The sequence below is a fragment of the Tripterygium wilfordii genome, chromosome 5 (genome assembly GCF_013401445.1).
Source record: "Tripterygium wilfordii isolate XIE 37 chromosome 5, ASM1340144v1, whole genome shotgun sequence".
NCBI classification, from domain to species: Eukaryota; Viridiplantae; Streptophyta; class Magnoliopsida; order Celastrales; family Celastraceae; genus Tripterygium; species Tripterygium wilfordii.
In genome coordinates, this window is record NC_052236.1 from 4,420,499 (window position 1) to 4,442,547 (window position 22,049).

Genomic DNA, 22,049 nt, shown 5'->3' on the forward strand with positions numbered 1-22,049 from the left:
TTGCACATAAACGTGAAAAGCTCGTCTATGGAGAGAGTTGAGCAATTCCAAAGCATCAATGTGGACCGTTGTCCTCTATTTAGTGTTCTTAGAAGCCTAACTTGCAAGTTTAGCCTTCGTGCAACGTTTCGTTTGGTAAAGATGCGAATAGACCAAGTTGTGTTTGACATTGCACAAAAACGTGAAAAGCTCATCTATGGAGAGAGTTGAGCAATTCCGAAGCATCACTGAGAACCGTTGTCCTCTATTTAGTGTTCTTAGAATTCTAACTTGCTAGTTTAGGCTTCGTGCAACGTTTTGTGTGGTAAAGATTCGAATAGACCAAGTTTTTTTGGATATTACGTAAAAATGTGAAATGCTCGTCTATGGTGAGAGTTGGGCATTTCCAAAGCATCAATGTGGACCGTTGTACTCTATTTAGTGTTCTTGGAAGTCTAACTTGCTAGTTTAGCCTTCGTGCAACGTTTCGTATGGTAAAGAAGCGAATAGACCAAGTTATGTTCGAAAATGGACAAAAACGAGAAAAGCTCGTCTATGGAGAGAGTTGAGTAATTCCAAAGCATCAATGTGGACCGTTGCACTCTATTAATTGTGCTTAGAAGTCTAACTTGGTACTTTAGCCTTCGTGCAACGTGTCGTAAGGTAAAGATGCGAATAGACCAAGTTATGTTGGAAATTGCACATAAACGTGAAAAGCTCGTCTATGGAGAGAGTTGAGCAATTCCAAAGCATCAATGTGGACCGTTGTCCTCTATTTAGTGTTCTTAGAAGCCTAACTTGCAAGTTTAGCCTTCGTGCAACGTTTCGTTTGGTAAAGATGCGAATAGACCAAGTTGTGTTTGACATTGCACAAAAACGTGAAAAGCTCATCTATGGAGAGAGTTGAGCAATTCCGAAGCATCACTGAGAACCGTTGTCCTCTATTTAGTGTTCTTAGAATTCTAACTTGCTAGTTTAGGCTTCGTGCAACGTTTTGTGTGGTAAAGATTCGAATAGACCAAGTTTTTTTGGATATTACGTAAAAATGTGAAATGCTCATCTATGGTGAGAGTTGGGCATTTCCAAAGCATCAATGTGGACCGTTGTACTCTATTTAGTGTTCTTGGAAGTCTAACTTGCTAGTTTAGCCTTCGTGCAACGTTTCGTATGGTAAAGAAGCGAATAGACCAAGTTATGTTCGAAAATGGACAAAAACGTGAAAAGCTCGTCCATGGAGAGAGTTGAGCAATTCCAAAGCATCAATGTGGACCGTTGTATTCTATTTAGTGTTCTTAGAAGTCTAGCTAGCTAGTTTAGCCTTCATGCAACGCTTTGTATGGTAAAGATGTGAATAGAACAAGTTACGTTTGAAATTGCACGAAAACGTGAAAAGCTCATCTATGGAGAGAGTTGACCAATTCTGAAGCATCAATGAGGACCGTTGTCCTCTATTTAGGGTTCTTAGAAGTCTAAGTTGCTAGTGTAGCCTTCGTGCAACGTTTTGTAAGGTAAAGATTCGAATAGACCAAGTTATGTTGGATATTACGTAAAAAAGTGAAATGCTCGTCTATGGTGAAAGTTGAGCATTTCCAAAGCATCAATGTGGACCGTTGTACTCTATTTAGTGTTGTTGGAAGTCTAACATGCTAGTTTAGCGTTCGTGCAACGTTTCGTATGGTAAAGAAGCGAATAGACCAAGTTATGTTCGAAAATGCACAAATACGTGAAAAGCTCGTCTATGGAGAATATTGAGCAATTCCAAAGCATCAATGGGGACCGTTTCACTCTATTAATTGTTCTTAGAAGTCTAACTTGGTACTTTAGTCTTCGTGCAGCGTTTCGTAGGGTAAAGATGTGAATAGGCGAAGTCATGTTGGAAATTGCACAAAAACGTGAAAAGCTTGTCTATGGAGAGAGGTGAGCAATTCCAAAGCATCAATGTGGACCGTTGTCCTCTATTTAGTGTTCTTAGAAGTCTAACTTGCTAGTTAAGACTTCGTGCAACGTTTTGTGTGGTAAAGATTCGAATAGACCAAGTTACGTTTGATATTACGTGAAAACGTGAAATTCTCGTCTATGGTGAGAGTTGAGCATTTCCAAAGCATCAATGTGGACCGTTGTACTCTATTTAGTGTGCTTAGAAGTCTAGCTAGCTAGTTTAGCCTTCGTGCAACGCTTTGTATGGTAAACATGCTAATGGAACTAGTTACGTTTGAAATTGCACAAAAACGTGAAAAGCTCGTCTATGGAGAGAGTTGAGCAATTCCGAAGCATCAATGAGAACCGTTGTCCTCTATTTAGTGTTCTTAGAAGTCTAACTTGCTAGTTAAGACTTTGTGCAACATTTTGTGTGGTAAAGATTCGAATAGACCAAGTTATGTTGGATATTACGTAAAAACGCGAAATGCTCGTCTATGGTGAGAGTTGAGCATTTCCAAAGCATCAATGTGGACCGTTGTCCTCTATTTAGTGTTCTTGGAAGTCTAACTTGCTAGTTTAGCCTTCGTGCAACGTTTCGTGTGGTAAAGAAGCGAATAGACCAAGTTATGTTCGAAAATGGACAAAAACGTGAAAAGCTCGTCCATGGAGAGAGTTGAGCAATTCCAAAGCATCAATGTGGACCGTTGTATTCTATTTAGTGTTCTTAGAAGTCTAGCTAGCTAGTTTAGCCTTCATGCAACGCTTTGTATGGTAAAGATGTGAATAGAACAAGTTACGTTTGAAATTGCACGAAAACGTGAAAAGCTCATCTATGGAGAGAGTTGACCAATTCTGAAGCATCAATGAGGACCGTTGTCCTCTATTTAGGGTTCTTAGAAGTCTAAGTTGCTAGTGTAGCCTTCGTGCAACGTTTTGTAAGGTAAAGATTCGAATAGACCAAGTTATGTTGGATATTACGTAAAAAAGTGAAATGCTCGTCTATGGTGAAAGTTGAGCATTTCCAAAGCATCAATGTGGACCGTTGTACTCTATTTAGTGTTGTTGGAAGTCTAACATGCTAGTTTAGCGTTCGTGCAACGTTTCGTATGGTAAAGAAGCGAATAGACCAAGTTATGTTCGAAAATGCACAAAAACGTGAAAAGCTCGTCTATGGAGAATATTGAGCAATTCCAAAGCATCAATGGGGACCGTTTCACTCTATTAATTGTTCTTAGAAGTCTAACTTGGTACTTTAGTCTTCGTGCAGCGTTTCGTAGGGTAAAGATGTTAATAGGCGAAGTCATGTTGGAAATTACACAAAAACGTGAAAAGCTTGTCTATGGAGAGAGGTGAGCAATTCCAAAGCATCAATGTGGACCGTTGTCCTCTATTTAGTGTTCTTAGAAGTCTAACTTGCTAGTTAAGACTTCGTGCAACGTTTTGTGTGGTAAAGATTCGAATAGACCAAGTTACGTTTGATATTACGTGAAAACGTGAAATGCTCGTCTATGGTGAGAGTTGAGCATTTCCAAAGCATCAATGTGGACCGTTGTACTCTATTTAGTGTGCTTAGAAGTCTAGCTAGCTAGTTTAGCCTTCGTGCAACGCTTTGTATGGTAAACATGCTAATAGAACTAGTTACGTTTGAAATTGCACAAAAACGTGAAAAGCTCGTCTATGGAGAGAGTTGACCAATTCCGAAGCATCAATGAGAACCGTTGTCCTCTATTTAGTGTTCTTAGAAGTCTAACTTGCTAGTTAAGACTTTGTGCAACATTTTGTGTGGTAAAGATTCGAATAGACCAAGTTATGTTGGATATTACGTAAAAACGCGAAATGCTCGTCTATGGTGAGAGTTGAGCATTTCCAAAGCATCAATGTGGACCGTTGTACTCTATTTAGTGTTCTTGGAAGTCTAACTTGCTAATTTAGCCTTCGTGCAATGTTTCGTATTGTAAAGAAGCGAATAGACCAAGTTATTTTCGAAAATGAACAAAAACGAGAAAAGCTCGTCTATGGAGAGAGTTGAGTAATTCCAAAGCATCAATGTGGACCGTTGTATTCTATTTAGTGTTCTTAGAAGTCTAGCTAGCTAGTTTAGCCTTCATGCAACGCTTTGTATGGTTAAGATGTGAATAGAACAAGTTACGTTTGAAATTGCACGAAAACATGAAAAGCTCATCTATGGAGAGAGTTGACCAATTCTGAAGCATCAATGAGGACCGTTGTCCTCTATTTAGGGTTCTTAGAAGTCTAAGTTACTAGTGTAGCCTTCGTGCAACGTGTCGTAAGGTAAAGATTCGAATAGACCAAGTTATGTTGGAAATTGCACATAAACGTGAAAAGCTCGTCTATAGAGAGAGTTGAGCAATTCCAAAGCATCAATGTGGACCGTTGTCCTCTATTTATTGTTCTTAGAAGCCTAACTTTCAAGTTTAGCCTTCGTGCAACGTTTCGTTTGCTAAAGATGCGAATAGACCAAGTTGTGTTTGACATTGCACAAAAACGTGAAAAGCTCGTCTATGGAGAGAGTTGAGCAATTCCGAAGCATCACTGAGAACCGTTGTCCTCTATTTAGTGTTCTTAGAATTCTAACTTGCTAGTTTAGGCTTCGTGCAACGTTTTGTGTGGTAAAGATTCGAATAGACCAAGTTTTTTTGGATATTACGTAAAAATGTGAAATGCTCGTCTATGGTGAGAGTTGGGCATTTCCAAAGCATCAATGTGGACCGTTGTACTCTATTTAGTGTTCTTAGAAGTCTAACTTGCTAGTTTAGCCTTCATGCAACGTTTCGTATGGTAAAGAAGCGAATAGACCAAGATATGTTCGAAAATGGACAAAAACGTGAAAAGCTCGTCCATGGAGAGAGTTGAGCAATTCCAAAGCATCAATGTGGACCGTTGTAATCTATTTAGTGTTCTTAGAAGTCTAGCTAGCTAGTTTAGCCTTCATGCAACGCTTTGTATGGTAAAGATGTGAATAGAACAAGTTACGTTTGAAATTGCACGAAAACATGAAAAGCTCATCTATGGAGAGAGTTGACCAATTCTGAAGCATCAATGAGGACCGTTGTCCTCTATTTAGGGTTCTTAGAAGTCTAAGTTGCTAGTGTAGACTTCGTGCAACGTTTTGTAAGGTAAAGATTCGAATAGACCAAGTTATGTTGGATATTACGTAAAAAAGTGAAATGCTCGTCAATGTTGAGAGTTGAGCATTTCCAAAGCATCAATGTGGACCGTTGTACTCTATTTAGTGTTGTTGGAAGTCTAACATGCTAGTTTAGCGTTCGTGCAACGTTTCGTATGGTAAAGAAGCGAATAGACCAAGTTATGTTCGAAAATGCACAAAAACGTGAAAAGCTCATCTATGGAGATTATTGAGCAATTCCAAAGCATCAATGTGGACCGTTGTGCTCTATTTAGTGTTCTTAGAAGTCTAGCTTGCTAGTTTAACCTTCATGCAACGCTTTGTATGGTAAAGATGTGAATAAAACAAGTTACGTTTGAAATTGCACAAAAACGTGAAAAGCTCATCTATGGAGAGAGTTGACCAATTCTGAAGCATCAATGAGGACCGTTGTCCTCTATTTAGGGTTCTTAGAAGTCTAAGTTGCTAGTGTAGCCTTCGTGCAACGTTTTGTAAGGTAAAGATTCGAATAGACCAAGTTATGTTGGATATTACGTAAAAAAGTGAAATGCTCGTCTATGGTGAAAGTTGAGCATTTCCAAAGCATCAATGTGGACCGTTGTACTCTATTTAGTGTTGTTGGAAGTCTAACATGCTAGTTTAGCGTTCGTGCAACGTTTCGTATGGTAAAGAAGCGAATAGACCAAGTTATGTTCGAAAATGCACAAAAACGTGAAAAGATCGTCTATGGAGAATATTGAGCAATTCCAAAGCATCAATTGGGACCGTTTCACTCTATTAATTGTTCTTAGAAGTCTAACTTGGTACTTTAGTCTTCGTGCAGCGTTTCGTAGGGTAAAGATGTGAATAGGCCAAGTCATGTTGGAAATTGCACAAAAACGTGAAAAGCTCATCTATGGAGAGAGTTGACCAATTCCGAAGCATCAATGAGAACCGTTGTCCTCTATTTAGTGTTCTTAGAAGTCTAACTTGCTAGTTAAGACTTTGTGCAACATTTTGTGTGGTAAAGATTCGAATAGACCAAGTTATGTTGGATATTACGTAAAAACGCGAAATGCTCGTCTATGGTGAGAGTTGAGCATTTCCAAAGCATCAATGTGGACCGTTGTACTCTATTTAGTGTTCTTGAAAGTCTAACTTGCTAATTTAGCCTTCGTGCAATGTTTCGTATTGTAAAGAAGCGAATAGACCAAGTTATTTTCGAAAATGAACAAAAACGAGAAAAGCTCGTCTATGGAGAGAGTTGAGTAATTCCAAAGCATCAATGTGGACCGTTGTATTCTATTTAGTGTTCTTAGAAGTCTAGCTAGCTAGTTTGGCCTTCATGCAACGCTTTGTATGGTTAAGATGTGAATAGAACAAGTTACGTTTGAAATTGCACGAAAACATGAAAAGCTCATCTATGGAGAGAGTTGACCAATTCTGAAGCATCAATGAGGACCGTTGTCCTCTATTTAGGGTTCTTAGAAGTCTAAGTTACTAGTGTAGCCTTCGTGCAACGTGTCGTAAGGTAAAGATTCGAATAGACCAAGTTATGTTGGAAATTGCACATAAACGTGAAAAGCTCGTCTATAGAGAGAGTTGAGCAATTCCAAAGCATCAATGTGGACCGTTGTCCTCTATTTATTGTTCTTAGAAGCCTAACTTTCAAGTTTAGCCTTCGTGCAACGTTTCGTTTGCTAAAGATGCGAGTAGACCAAGTTGTGTTTGACATTGCACAAAAACGTGAAAAGCTCGTCTATGGAGAGAGTTGAGCAATTCTGAAGCATCACTGAGAACCGTTGTCCTCTATTTAGTGTTCTTAGAATTCTAACTTGCTAGTTTAGGCTTCGTGCAACGTTTTGTGTGGTAAAGATTCGAATAGACCAAGTTTTTTTGGATATTACGTAAAAATGTGAAATGCTCGTCTATGGTGAGAGTTGGGCATTTCCAAAGCATCAATGTGGACCGTTGTACTCTATTTAGTGTTCTTGGAAGTCTAACTTGCTAGTTTAGCTTCGTGCAACGTTTCGTATGGTAAAGAAGCGAATAGACCAAGATATGTTCGAAAATGGACAAAAACGTGAAAAGCTCGTCCATGGAGAGAGTTGAGCAATTCCAAAGCATCAATGTGGACCGTTGTAATCTATTTAGTGTTCTTAGAAGTCTAGCTAGCTAGTTTAGCCTTCATGCAACGCTTTGTATGGTAAAGATGTGAATAGAACAAGTTACGTTTGAAATTGCACGAAAACATGAAAAGCTCATCTATGGAGAGAGTTGACCAATTCTGAAGCATCAATGAGGACCGTTGTCCTCTATTTAGGGTTCTTAGAAGTCTAAGTTGCTAGTGTAGACTTCGTGCAACGTTTTGTAAGGTAAAGATTCGAATAGACCAAGTTATGTTGGATATTACGTAAAAAAGTGAAATGCTCGTCAATGTTGAGAGTTGAGCATTTCCAAAGCATCAATGTGGACCGTTGTACTCTATTTAGTGTTGTTGGAAGTCTAACATGCTAGTTTAGCGTTCGTGCAACGTTTCGTATGGTAAAGAAGCGAATAGACCAAGTTATGTTCGAAAATGCACAAAAACGTGAAAAGCTCATCTATGGAGATTATTGAGCAATTCCAAAGCATCAATGTGGACCGTTGTGCTCTATTTAGTGTTCTTAGAAGTCTAGCTTGCTAGTTTAGCCTTCATGCAACGCCTTGTATGGTAAAGATGTGAATAGAACAAGTTACGTTTGAAATTGCACAAAAACGTGAAAAGCTCATCTATGGAGAGAGTTGACCAATTCTGAAGCATCAATGAGGACCGTTGTCCTCTATTTAGGGTTCTTAGAAGTCTAAGTTGCTAGTGTAGCCTTCGTGCAACGTTTTGTAAGGTAAAGATTCGAATAGACCAAGTTATGATGGATATTACGTAAAAAAGTGAAATGCTCGTCTATGGTGAAAGTTGAGCATTTCCAAAGCATCAATGTGGACCGTTGTACTCTATTTAGTGTTGTTGGAAGTCTAACATGCTAGTTTAGCGTTCGTGCAACGTTTCGTATGGTAAAGAAGCGAATAGACCAAGTTATGTTCAAAAATGCACAAAAACGTGAAAAGATCGTCTATGGAGAATATTGAGCAATTCCAAAGCATCAATTGGGACCGTTTCACTCTATTAATTGTTCTTAGAAGTCTAACTTGGTACTTTAGTCTTCGTGCAGCGTTTCGTAGGGTAAAGATGTGAATAGGCCAAGTCATGTTGGAAATTGCACAAAAACGTGAAAAGCTCATCTATGGAGAGAGTTGACCAATTCTGAAGCATCAATGAGGACCGTTGTCCTCTATTTAGGGTTCTTAGAAGTCTAAGTTGCTAGTGTAGCCTTCGTGCAACGTTTTGTAAGGTAAAGATTCGAATAGACCAAGTTATGTTGGATATTACGTAAAAAAGTGAAATGCTCGTCTATGGTGAAAGTTGAGCATTTCCAAAGCATCAATGTGGACCGTTGTACTCTATTTAGTGTTGTTGGAAGTCTAACATGCTAGTTTAGCGTTCGTGCAACGTTTCGTATGGTAAAGAAGCGAATAGACCAAGTTATGTTCGAAAATGCACAAAAACGTGAAAAGCTCGTCTATGGAGAATATTGAGCAATTCCAAAGCATCAATGGGGACCGTTTCACTCTATTAATTGTTCTTAGAAGTCTAACTTGGTACTTTAGTCTTCGTGCAGCGTTTCGTAGGGTAAAGATGTGAATAGGCCAAGTCATGTTGGAAATTGCACAAAAACGTGAAAAGCTTGTCTATGGAGAGAGGTGAGCAATTCCAAAGCATCAATGTGGACCGTTGTCCTCTATTTAGTGTTCTTAGAAGTCTAACTTGCTAGTTAAGACTTCGTGCAACGTTTTGTGTGGTAAAGATTCGAATAGACCAAGTTACGTTTGATATTACGTGAAAACGTGAAATGCTTGTCTATGGTGAGAGTTGAGCATTTCCAAAGCATCAATGTGGACCGTTGTACTCTATTTAGTGTGCTTAGAAGTCTAGCTAGCTAGTTTAGCCTTCGTGCAACGCTTTGTATGGTAAACATGCTAATAGAACTAGTTACGTTTGAAATTGCACAAAAACGTGAAAAGCTCGTCTATGGAGAGAGTTGAGCAATTCCGAAGCATCAATGAGAACCGTTGTCCTCTATTTAGTGTTCTTAGAAGTCTAACTTGCTAGTTAAGACTTTGTGCAACATTTTGTGTGGTAAAGATTCGAATAGACCAAGTTATGTTGGATATTACGTAAAAACGCGAAATGCTCGTCTATGGTGAGAGTTGAGCATTTCCAAAGCATGAATGTGGACCGTTGTACTCTATTTAGTGTTCTTGGAAGTCTAACTTGCTAATTTAGCCTTCGTGCAATGTTTCGTATTGTAAAGAAGCGAATAGACCAAGTTATTTTCGAAAATGAACAAAAACGAGAAAAGCTCGTCTATGGAGAGAGTTGAGTAATTCCAAAGCATCAATGTGGACCGTTGTATTCTATTTAGTGTTCTTAGAAGTCTAGCTAGCTAGTTTAGCCTTCATGCAACGCTTTGTATGGTTAAGATGTGAATAGAACAAGTTACGTTTGAAATTGCACGAAAACGTGAAAAGCTCATCTATGGAGAGAGTTGACCAATTCTGAAGCATCAATGAGGACCGTTGTCCTCTATTTAGGGTTCTTAGAAGTCTAAGTTACTAGTGTAGCCTTCGTGCAACGTGTCGTAAGGTAAAGATTCGAATAGACCAAGTTATGTTGGAAATTGCACATAAACGTGAAAAGCTCGTCCATAGAGAGAGTTGAGCAATTCCAAAGCATCAATGTGGACTGTTGTCCTCTATTTATTGTTCTTAGAAGCCTAACTTTCAAGTTTAGCCTTCGTGCAACGTTTCGTTTGCTAAAGATGCGAATAGACCAAGTTGTGTTTGACATTGCACAAAAACGTTAAAAGCTCGTCTATTTAGAGAGTTGAGCAATTCCGAAGCATCACTGAGAACCGTTGTCCTCTATTTAGTGTTCTTAGAATTCTAACTTGCTAGTTTAGGCTTCGCGCAACGTTTTGTGTGGTAAAGATTCGAATAGACCAAGTTTTTTTGGATATTACGTAAAAATGTGAAATGCTCGTCTATGGTGAGAGTTGGGCATTTCCAAAGCATCAATGTGGATCGTTGTACTCTATTTAGTGTTCTTGGAAGTCTAACTTGCTAGTTTAGCCTTCGTGCAACGTTTCGTATGGTAAAGAAGCGAATAGACCAAGATATGTTCGAAAATGGACAAAAACGTGAAAAGCTCGTCCATGGAGAGAGTTGAGCAATTCCAAAGCATCAATGTGGACCGTTGTAATCTATTTAGTGTTCTTAGAAGTCTAGCTAGCTAGTTTAGCCTTCATGCAACGCTTTGTATGGTAAAGATGTGAATAGAACAAGTTACGTTTGAAATTGCACGAAAACATGAAAAGCTCATCTATGGAGAGAGTTGACCAATTCTGAAGCATCAATGAGGACCGTTGTCCTCTATTTAGGGTTCTTAGAAGTCTAAGTTGCTAGTGTAGCCTTCGTGCAACGTTTTGTAAGGTAAAGATTCGAATAGACCAAGTTATGTTGGATATTACGTAAAAAAGTGAAATGCTCGTCTATGTTGAGAGTTGAGCATTTCCAAAGCATCAATGTGGACCGTTGTACTCTATTTAGTGTTGTTGGAAGTCTAACATGCTAGTTTAGCGTTCGTGCAACGTTTCGTATGGTAAAGAAGCGAATAGACCAAGTTATGTTCGAAAATGCACAAAAACGTGAAAAGCTCATCTATGGAGATTATTGAGCAATTCCAAAGCATCAATGTGGACCGTTGTGCTCTATTTAGTGTTCTTAGAAGTCTAGCTTGCTAGTTTAGCCTTGGTGCAACGTTTTGTGTGGTAAAGTTGTGAATAGACGAAGTGATGTTTCAAATTGCACAAAAACGTGAAAAGCTCGTATATGGAGAGAGTTGAGCAATTTCGAAGCATCAATGTGGACCGTTGTATTCTATTTAGTGTTCTTAGAAGTCTAACTTGCTAGTTTAGCCTTGGTGCAACGTTTTGTATGGTAAAGTTATGTGAATAGACGAAATTATGTTTGAAATTGCACGAAAAACGTGAAAAGCTCATCTATGGAGAGACTTGAGCAATTCCATAGCATCAATGTGGACCGTTGTACTCTATTTAGTGTTCTTGGAAGTCCAACTTGCTAGTTTAGCCTTCATGCAACACTTCGTATGGTAAAGAAGCGAATAGGCCAAGTTATGTTCGAAAATGGACAAAAACGTGAAAAGCTCGTCCATGGAGAGAGTTGAGCAATTCCAAAGCATCAATGTGGACCGTTGTATTCTATTTAGTGTTCTTAGAAGTCTAGCTAGCTAGTTTAGCCTTCGTGCAACGCTTTGTATGGTAAAGATGTGAATAGAACAATTTACGTTTGAAATTGCACGAAAACGTGAAAAGCTCATCTATGGAGAGAGTTGACCAATTCTGAAGCATCAATGAGGACCGTTGTTTGGTAAAGATTCGAATAGACCAAGTTATGTTGGATATTACGTAAAAAAGTGAAATGCTCGTCTATGGTGAGAGTTGAGCATTTCTAAAGCATCAATGTTGACCATTGTACTCTATTTAGTGTTGTTGGAAGTCTAACATGCTAGTTTAGCGTTCGTGCAACGTTTCGTATGGTAAAGAAGCGAATAGACCAAGTTATGTTTGAAAATGCACAAAAACGTGAAAAGCTCGTCTATGGAGATTATTGAGCAATTCCAAAGCACCAATGTGGACCGTTTCAATCTATTAATTGTTCATAGAAGTCTAACTTGGTACTTTAGCCTTCGTGCAGCGTTTCGTAGGGTAAAGATGTAAATAGGCCAAGTCATGTTGGAAATTGCACAAAAACGTGAAAAGCTTGCCTATGGAGAGAGGTGAGCAATTCCAAAGCATCAATGTGGACCGTTGTCCTCTATTTAGTATTCTTAGAAGTCTAACTTGCTAGTTTAGCCTTGGTGCAACGTTTCGTATGGTAAAGAAGCGAATAGACCAAGATATGTTCGAAAATGGACAAAAACGTGAAAAGCTCGTATATGGAGAGAGTTGAGCAATTCCGAAGCATCAATGTGGACCGTTGTATTCTATTTAGTGTTCGTAGAAGTCTAGCTAGCTAGTTTAGCCTTCATGCAACACTTTGTATGGTAAAGATGCGAATAGAACAAGTTACGTTAGATATTGGACGGAAACGTGAAAAGCTCATCTATGAAGAGAGTTGAGCAATTCTGAAGCATCAATGAGGACTGTTGTCCTCTATTTAGTATTCTTAGCAGTCTAAGTTGCTAGTGTAGCCTTCGTGCAACGTTTTATATGGTAAAGATTCGAATAGACCAAGTTATGTTGGATATTACGTAAAAACGTGAAATGCTCGTCTATGGTGAGGGTTGAGCATTTCCAGAGCATCAATGTGGACCGTTGTACTCTATTTAGTTTTCTTGGAAGTCTAACTTGCTAGTTTAGCGTTCGCGCAACGTTTCGTATTGTAAAAAAGCGAATAGACCAAGTTATGTTCGAAAATGCACAAAAACGTGACAAGCACGTCTATGGAGAGAATTGAGCAATTCCAAAGCATCAATGTGGACCGTTTCACTCTATTAATTGTTCTTAGAAGTCTAACTTGGTACTTTAGTATTCGTGCAACGTTTCGTAAGGTAAAGATGCGAATAGACCAAGTTATGTTGAAAATTGCACAAAAACGTGAAAAGCTCGTCTATGGAGAGAGTTGAGCAATTCCAAAGCATCAATGTGGACCGTTGTCCTCTATTTAGTGTTCTTAGAAGTCTAACATGCAAGTTTAGCCTTCGTGGAACGTTTCGTATAGTAAAGATGCGAATAGACCAAGTTATGTTTCACATTGCACAAAAAAGTGAAAAGCTCATCTATGGAGAGAGTTGAGCAATTCCAAAGCATCAATGTGGACCGTTGTACTCTATTTAGTGTTCTTAGAAGTCTAACTTGCTAGTTTAGCCTTGGTGCAACGTTTCGTATGGTAAAGTTGTGAATAGATGAAGTTATGTTTGAAATTGCACGAAAACATGAAAAGCTTGTCTATGGAGAAAGTTGAGCAATTCCAAAGCATGAATGTGGACCGTTGTACTCTATTTAGTCTTCTTGGAAGTCTAACATGCTAGTTTAGCTTTCGTGCAACGTTTCGTAACGTAATGATGTGAATTGACCAAGTTATGTTTGAAATTGCACAAAAACGTGAAAAGCTCGTATATGGAGAGAGTTGAGCAATTCCGAAGCATCAATGTGGACCATTGTATTCTATTTAGTGTTCTTAGAAGTCTAGCTAGCTAGTTTAGCCTTCGTGCAGCGCTTTGTATGGTAAAGATGCGAATAGAACAAATTACGTTTGAAATTGCACAAAAACGTGAAAAGCTCATCTATGGAGAGAGTTGAGCAATTCCGAAGAATCAATGAGGACCGTTGTCCTCTATTTAGTGTTCTTACAAGTCTAAGTTGCTAGTTTAGCCTACGTGCAATGTTTTGTATGGTAAAGATTCGAATAGACCAAGTTATGTTGGATATTACTTAAAAACGTGAAATGCTCGTCTATGGTGGGAGTTGAGCATTTCCAAAGCATCAATGTGGACCGTTGTACTCTTTTTAGTGTTCTTGTAAGTCTAACTTGCTAGTTTAGCGTTCGTGCAACGTTTCGTATGGTAAAGAAGCGAATAGACCAAGTTATGTTCGAAAATGCACAAAAAAGTGAAAAGCTCGTCTATGGAGAAAATTGAGCAATTCCAAAGCATCAATGTGGACCGTTGTGCTCTATTTAGTGTTCTTAGAAGTCTAGCTTGCTAGTTTAGCCTTGGTGCAACGTTTTGCATGGTAAAGTTGTGAATGGGCCAAGTTATGTTTGACTTTGCAGAAGAACGTGAAAAGCTTGTCTATGGAGAAAGTTGAGCAATTCCAAAGCATGAATGTGGACCGTTGTACTCTATTTAGTCTTCTTGGAAGTCTAACTTGCTAGTTTAGCCTTCTTGCAACGTTTCGTAACGTAAAGATGCGAATTGACCAAGTTATGTTTGAAATTGCACAAAAAGGTGAAAAACTCATCTATGGAGAGAGTTGAGCAATTCCGAAGAATCAATGAGGACCGTTGTCCTCTATTTAGTGTTCTTAGAAGTCTAAGTTGCTAGTTTAGCCTTCGTGCAATGTTTTGTATGGTAAAGATTTGAATAGACCAAGTTATGTTGGATATTACGTAAAAACGTGAAAAGCTCGTCTATGGAGAGAGTTGAGCAATTCCAAAGCATCAATGTGGACCGTTGCACTCTATTTAGTGTGCTTAGAAGTCTAACTTGCTTGTTTAGCCTTGGTGCAACGTTTCGTATCGTAAAGTTATGAATAGACGAAGTTATGTTTGAAATTGCACAAAAACGTGAAAAGCTCATCTATGGAGAGATTTGAGCAATTCCAAAGCATCAATGTGCACCGTTGTGCTCTATTTAGTGTTCTTAGAAATCTGGCCTGCAAGTGTAGCCTTCGTGCAACGTTTCGTAAGGTGAAGATGCGAATGGGCCAAGTTATGTTTGACTTTGCAGAAGAACGTGAAAATCTCATCTATGGAGAGAGTTGAGTAATTCCAAAGCATGAAAATGGACCGTTGTACTCTATTTAGTGTTCTTAGAAGTCTAGCTTGCTAGTTTAGCCTTCGTGCAATGTTTCGTATGGTAAAGATGCGAATAGACCAAGTTATGTTTGAAATTGCACGAAAACGGGAAAAGTTCATCTATGGAGAGAGTTGAGCAATTCCAAAGCATCAATGTGGACCATTGTACTCTATTTAGTGTTATTGGAATTCTGACCTGCTAGTTTAGCCTTCGTGCATCGTTTCGTAACGTAAAGATTCGAATACACCAAGTTATTTTTGACATTGCACTGAAACGTGAAAGGCTCACTATGGAGAGAATTGAGTAATTCCAAAGCATGAAAATGGACCGCTGGACTCTATTTAGTGTTCTTAGAATCCTAACTTGCTAGTTTAGCGTTCGTGAAACGTTTCGTATGGTAAAGACGTGAATAGACCAAGTTAAGTTTGAAATTGCACGAAAACGTGAAAAGTTCGTCTATGGAGAGAGTTGAGCAATTCCAAAGCATCAATGTGGACAGTTGTGCTCTATTTAGTGTTCTTAGAAGTCTAGCTTGCTTGTTTAGCCTTCGTGCAACGTTTCGTACGTAAAGATGCGAATAGACCAAGTTATGTTTGAAATTGCACAAAAACGTGAAAAGCTCGTCTATGGAGAGAGTTGAGCAATTCCAAAGCATCAATGTGGACCGTTGTTCCTCTATTTAGTGTTCTTAGAAGTCTAACTTGCTTGTTTAGCCTTTGTTCAACGTTTCGTATGGTAAACATGCGAAAAGACCAAGTTATGTTTAAAATTACACAAAGACGTGAAAAGCTCGTCCATGGAGAGAGTTGAGCAACTCCAAAGCATCAATGTGGACCGTTGCACTCTATTTAGTGTGCTTAGAAGTCTAACTTGCTTGTTTAACCTTCGTGCAACGTTTTGTATGGTAAAGATGCGAATATACCAAGTTATCTTCGAAATTGCACAAAAATGTGATAAGCTCGTCCATGGAGAGAGGTGAGCAATTCCAAAGCATCACTGTGGACCGTTGCACTCTATTTAGTTTGCTTGGAAGTCTAACTTGCTATTTTAGCCTTTGTGCAACGTTTCGTACGGTAAACATGCGAATAGACCAAGTTATGTTTGAAATTGCACAAAAACGTGAAAAGCTCATCCATGGAGAGAGTTGAGCAATTCCAAAGCATCAATGTGGACCGTTGCACTCTATTTAGTGTGCTTAGAAGTCTAGCTTGCTTGTTTAGCCTTGGTGCAACGTTTTGTATCGTAAAGTTATGAATAGACGAAGTTATGTTTGAAATTGCACGAAAACGTGAAAAGCTCGTCTATGGAGAGAGTTGAGCAATTCCAAAGCATCAATGTGGACCGTTGTACTCTATTTAGTGTCCTTAGAAATCTAACTTGCTAGTTTAGCCATGGTGCAACGTTTTGTATCGTAAAGTTGTGAATAGACGAAGTTATGTTTGAAATTGCACGAAAACGTGAAAAGCTCATCTATGGAGAGAGTTGAATTGTGTCCCCAAATTCCAACTGGGAATCCCCTTACTTTTAAACAGCAAATAGACCACAAAAACAAAGACACAAAGTTTTAGATGCAATATCTTAATCCAAAATGATAGGGCAAGTAGGACACAACTATATAAGATGTATATAAACGAATATATATGATATAAGATGCTAGGATTCAAGTAATCAACACACTAATTCAGAATTTCATAAACTAGGTTAAAGGTGCTGAAATATCAATATTAAGAACAATATATTTAGATGTGAACCGAAAATCAAGCTTTAACTCTAAACCTGATACCAACTGAAATTAGAGCATAATAAGTACCAGATTATGAAAACAGTTCAGAATATCAATATTAGAATGCTTAGAAAAGTTCTGACCAATATAAACACAAAATGGGCGGATTTGATTTTGCAAGTAATGAGTAGAGAAATGAACTTTCAAATTCAAGTCACCCAAAATTATCACAAGATAATCGAATGATCAAGAATTATGAATGGCAGGATTGAACAGGTAAATAATCAAAGCATGCAAAACAATAAACAAGCAAATAGTAGAGCACACGATGATTTATAGTAGTTCGGAGCACCCTCCTACGTCTACTACCTAAGCACCCTTGCTTAGGATTTTCAAATTCACTAGGATAAATAGTTTCCTCAAGAAACCAACAACTCACAGAGGGTTTTTACAAGTCACCCTTAAACTTTTCACAACCTCACAAGGTAAGGGATACAATTTTAGGCTCTAGGTTCCACTCTAGTGTTTAACCAACAAGGTTTGAGGGAACTCTCACAAATTTGACAAAGGCTCACAGGTAGGATTGAAATATAAAGTGTCGGAGAGCTTTGTAGTAACAACAATATATGCTTGTAGAACTAGACTTGGAAGACTTGGCTTTTTGCTGGAGAGAAAGAGAGCTTGAGAGAATAGGCTATGTAGCTTGTAGCAAGTCTTATGTCTTCTCCTCTTGTATGGATGGCTATTTATAGGAAAGCCAAGTAGAGATAGTTGAGAGCATCCCTTGATCTTCTCATCTTCACTTGAACTTTAAATTTGAATGTAGTTTTTTTTGAAAACAAACTTGATATTCTCCTTTTATAGTGCAACAGCCTCTTTTTGAACAATGCTGCCAACAAACTTGATTTCCTCCATTCAAATGTATCAATCTCTTGTCTTTGAATGTAGACAACATACTTGGCCATGTTCACCCAAGATTTTCGTCCATTTAAGTCTCTTGTTGAAGAAATGCAACCACTTGATCATAACAACTCCATTTTGACTTGAATGAGATCTTTACCAACATGACTTTTGAAATTGGCTTCATCTTCTTTCAAATTTCAGCCAATCAAAGCTCCTTTGAAGATATCTCCTCAGCTTCAACTTTGAAAATTTGATTTCAAGGGCTTGAATCTCTCTCTTGGTTATCTCCTCATAAGTTGCAACAAACTTTGATTTTGATCTTCAAAAAATACTGCAACACATCTTGAACCTTGCCAAATTCTTGTTCTTGTACACTGAATTTCGAAAATCATGCAACAACCTTGACTTGATTTTGAATTTTGAATTTCGAATCTCCAACTTTGAATTTCGAATCCTCTCTTTAAATTTTGAATGTAGTTTGTTGAAATCTCCGTCAAATACTCTCCATAAAGTGCTTGTCTGAAATTGACACAACTTGTCCTAATTGGACACACCTTGTCTGAAATGAACACTTCTTGTCTGAATTGGACATTTTCAACATTCACCTTCTAGTGGATTTGCAAGAGTGCTTAGGATTTTCATAGCTTGTCCTAAGTCTTACGAGACTATTCTTGGACAGCCGGATTACTACGACTCTTGTCTTAACCTGAAAAACCTTAAGATATGCTTGTAAGCTCATTTGAGCTTCATGCTTGAACCATAGGTTAGTTTAGTTCAAATAATCAAAATTTGAGCATACAACATCATAATATATATGGAATTATGTACATATAAGTTTCCAGCTCAAACAAATATCATTTAGTCACATAAGCACTCAATTAAGACAAAATAAACATAATTTTCGGATATGAACTAGGGCACAGATTTTCAGCTACTAAACGGCAGAATTTGTTATTTATACCTTCATGTAAAATGTTCCTTATGATGTGATTAATGTCTCTGTAAAAATTCAGCTCATTTAGACGTCATTTGATATAAAAACGATCGTTGAGTTCACAACTAGTTTTAAAACACTTGAATGAAAAACCAATTAAGAGAAGTGTCAAATTCAATCAATTTACCATCAAATGCATCACAAAGATCATGTAATCAAATAGCGTATCATGATAAAATCATCAAAACAAAAATGTAAGACCTTCGGTCCAACAATCTCCCCCTTTTTGTTGATTACAAAACTTAGCATGTAGAAAGCTATTTGATATCTATTGAATTTGATACCAAACTTGAATGGATGAAATGTACTAAGCCTTTAGGGCACTAACTCACCCCTTATTTCATGCTTCACTCATTCCCATATTTTGTCAAAAAATTATGCACTCTCCTCCTTAACTTACGAATTAATACAACTAATGCACTTTCTACATCATCAATTCTCTCCCCCTTTTTGTTATCAATCAAAAAAGGAAGTAGTCAGCCCATGAATGCACAATTTTACACAAATGATGCCATGTAAGTATGTGGGATGAAACTGCATTTTTCAAAACACAACTATCTTACCCGAAAAGGGTTCTTATGCATTGCTCCCCCTAAAATCATGCATATGATTCACACATCAATTGAAATCACAATAGCATTTGATGCCAACTGTAGTTCACTTTTCAATTAACCATGGAGCATCTATAACATGCTATATCATTCAAGTTCTTTAAAATAAGTTCAAAAACATATATTTCATCAAACGAGCATAGTGACCAAATATATGGTCGTTGACATTAGTTCCAAAGTTTCCTTTCATGCTTCTTTATAAATTTTGATATTTTCTTTCACATGTGAGAACACAACTCCCCCTTGAATGATGCAGAGAATTAATCATAACAATTTGATCAAAAAAAATGGGATTAATCAATCAAAGATATCAAGAATTCAATAACATCAACTTTTATGCACAATGTCTCTTTTCGGATTAAACTTATCCAAGTTATAATCTTCAAAGTAAGCCATATTCATTTTGAGTAACCTATACTAAACTCCCATAGATCTCTTTTCAATGCCATTTTTATAGATGGATCATTTTAGACTCAAATTTTAAAACTCTCAAGCAATTCAATCAAAGACATATATATTATCAAAATCATTCTATTTGACACAATGACGTCAACCACTTCATATATGCAATCAATCATTTCATGTAATCAAGCAACTCGTGGAATCAAATAGTTCATGCAATGTACCATATTAAAGATAGAATAAGGCTTTAGAGTTGACCATAGGAACCCTTTGTTGATCTAGCTGAAAACTCATAAGATGTATCTTCAAAGGTTTGCTCCTTTTGGAACTTTACCACAAATCCCTTATCAGCTAGTTGACTTTGGAGTTATCTCCAAATGTGATGTTTCCACCATGTTTCTTTTTAGTGAAGGTAGTGAACATGGTTGGATTTCCAGTCATATGCCTAGAACATCCACTATCAAGATACCATTCTCCACTCCTGAATTCTGTTTTTAAGCATACCTTTAAAATAAAATCAATGAAGCTTAGGTATCCAAACCTTGGATCCTTTAGGGTTAGTCACATTAGCAATAATATGCACACCATACATAGATTCAACATAAGCATTTATATCATCATTTCTCATGCCTTTAGGTACCCAATACCTTTTCAATTTAAATACACCTGGCCTTGGGTGTGAAACCCTAGCTCTTAGGAGCTTGGCCCTTTGGGCAGCCACAATTGAGGTTCTACCCATGGCACTTGTGCCACTTAGACTCTCATTTAGCTTCATTGGATCATATCCAATTCCATTCTTATCCAAATAATGCCTTTGAGAAAAAAATAGCAAATCCAATTTTTCTAAACTTGTACAAAATTGTGAGAATTTCATTTCAAGCAATTGGTTCTTTTCATTTAGATTTTCTACTTCAGATTTCAAATTTGTGAGTTTATCAAGCATTTTGGATTCATACTCTTCCCAAGACAGTATTTCACTATCTAACTCTTTTACTCTTTCCTGCATTTCATCAAATTCACGTAACTTTTGTAATTGTAAATCAGTTATGCCTTGACATGTGTGTTCTTTAAGTGCTTCAATTTCCATCACAAGATCATCAATATTACCAGCAAGATCATTACATGTAATATCTAAATCATCATACTTAGTCTTCAATTCTACACAATCATGTAGATGCACCTTTTCAATTTTCTTTAGTCTAGAAATTTCCTTTTTAGCTAGCTTGTATTTAAGCATTAGAGATTCATGAAATTCACATAATTGAGCATATGCATCAGATAATGAATAAAAACATTGAGATTCAGAAATACTTACTACCTCATCTTGACTAGATGAGACTTCATCCGATTTTGCCATTAAACACAATTTGGCTGTGTGATCTTCCTCTTCTTCACTTGATGAGCCATCTGAGCTAGTGTTATCCCATGTAGCTTTAAAGGCCTTCTTCTCTTTCTTTCCTTTTCCTTTAAACTTCTTCTTTGAAGGTTTTGGGCATTCAGCAATCAAGTGACCTGTTTTGCCACATCTAAAACATGTTAGTTCATTTTTCTTACCCTTAAAGTTACCCTTGCTCTTGAAGCCTCCTTGCTTCTGAAATTTCATAAACTTTCTGAAATTTCTTGCAATTTGTGTCTCCTCATCTTCATCACTTGAGCTATCCGAATTAGCAGCAAGTGCTATTCCTTTTCTTCTAGGTGTCTCATCCTCTTCTTCATACTTCTTTAGCTCAATCTCATGTGTCATTAAGCTCCCAATGAGTTCCTCCAACTTCAAGGTCTGCAAGTCCTTTGCCTCTTGGATTGCGGTGACTTTGTCTTTCTATGTCTTTGGTAAGCTCCTTAGTACCTTTTGAACTCTATCTGCATTTGAGTACACTTTACCAAGACTTTCCAATTCATTACAAATGGTGGTTAGACGAGCAAACATATCAGAAATGCATTCATTTGGTTTCATCTTAAACAATTCATAGTCATGTACAAGCATATTTATCTTAGTATCTTTTACTTGACTAGTTCCTTCATGTTTAAGCTCTAGCATGCACCAAATCTCCCTAGCACTTTTACAAGTTGAAATATGATCAAATTCAGCTCTAATTAATGCACAATGTAAGATGTTTACAGCTCTATCATTTAGACTAACCAATTTCTTATCTTCCGTTGTCCATTCACTTCTTTCTTTATCTACAAGCGTGTCTCCAGATTTCGTCTTAGGCCTATGTGGACCATACTCTATTACATCCCATAAATCTAAGCCAATTGATCTTATAAAAATTCTCATCCTAGTTTTCCAAAAACCATAGTCTTTTCCATTGAAAAATGGAGGTCTATTCATAGAGAGACCTTCAGCCTCACCATGAGATGTTGTGAATGCCATTTACGCTAGTAGAGTGTTAATTCTAATTTCTAGCTAGTTCTTGCTCCGATACCAACTGTAGGACCTAGGCGACACAAGAGGGGGAGGGGGTGAATTGTGTCCCCAAATTCCAACTGGGAATCCCCTTACTTTTAAATAGCAAATAGACCACAAAAACAAAGACACAAAGTACAGAAGTTGGTCTTTACTAGTATAGCCCTAACAGGTTCAAATCAATTTGAGTTTCAGATGCAATATCTTAATCCAAAATGATAGGGCAAGTAGGACACAACTATATAAGATGTATATAAACGAATATATATGATATAAGATGCTAGGATTC

At 37.6% G+C, this 22,049-nt stretch overlaps 1 protein-coding gene across 1 annotated transcript; it reads right to left on the reverse strand.

Annotated features, from left to right (window-relative positions):
* Nucleotides 1–19,704: 19,704 nt before the first annotated feature.
* On the reverse strand, nt 19,705–21,727 carry LOC119998552. The gene is made up of 4 exons (XM_038845901.1): nt 21,694–21,727; nt 21,359–21,582; nt 19,994–21,172; nt 19,705–19,857 (listed from the first exon to the last, which is right to left on the reverse strand). The coding sequence occupies exons 1-4, from the start codon at nt 21,725–21,727 to the stop codon at nt 19,705–19,707; spliced, it is 1,590 nt and encodes a 529-aa protein (XP_038701829.1).
* Between the last annotated feature and the right edge of the window lie 322 nt (nt 21,728–22,049).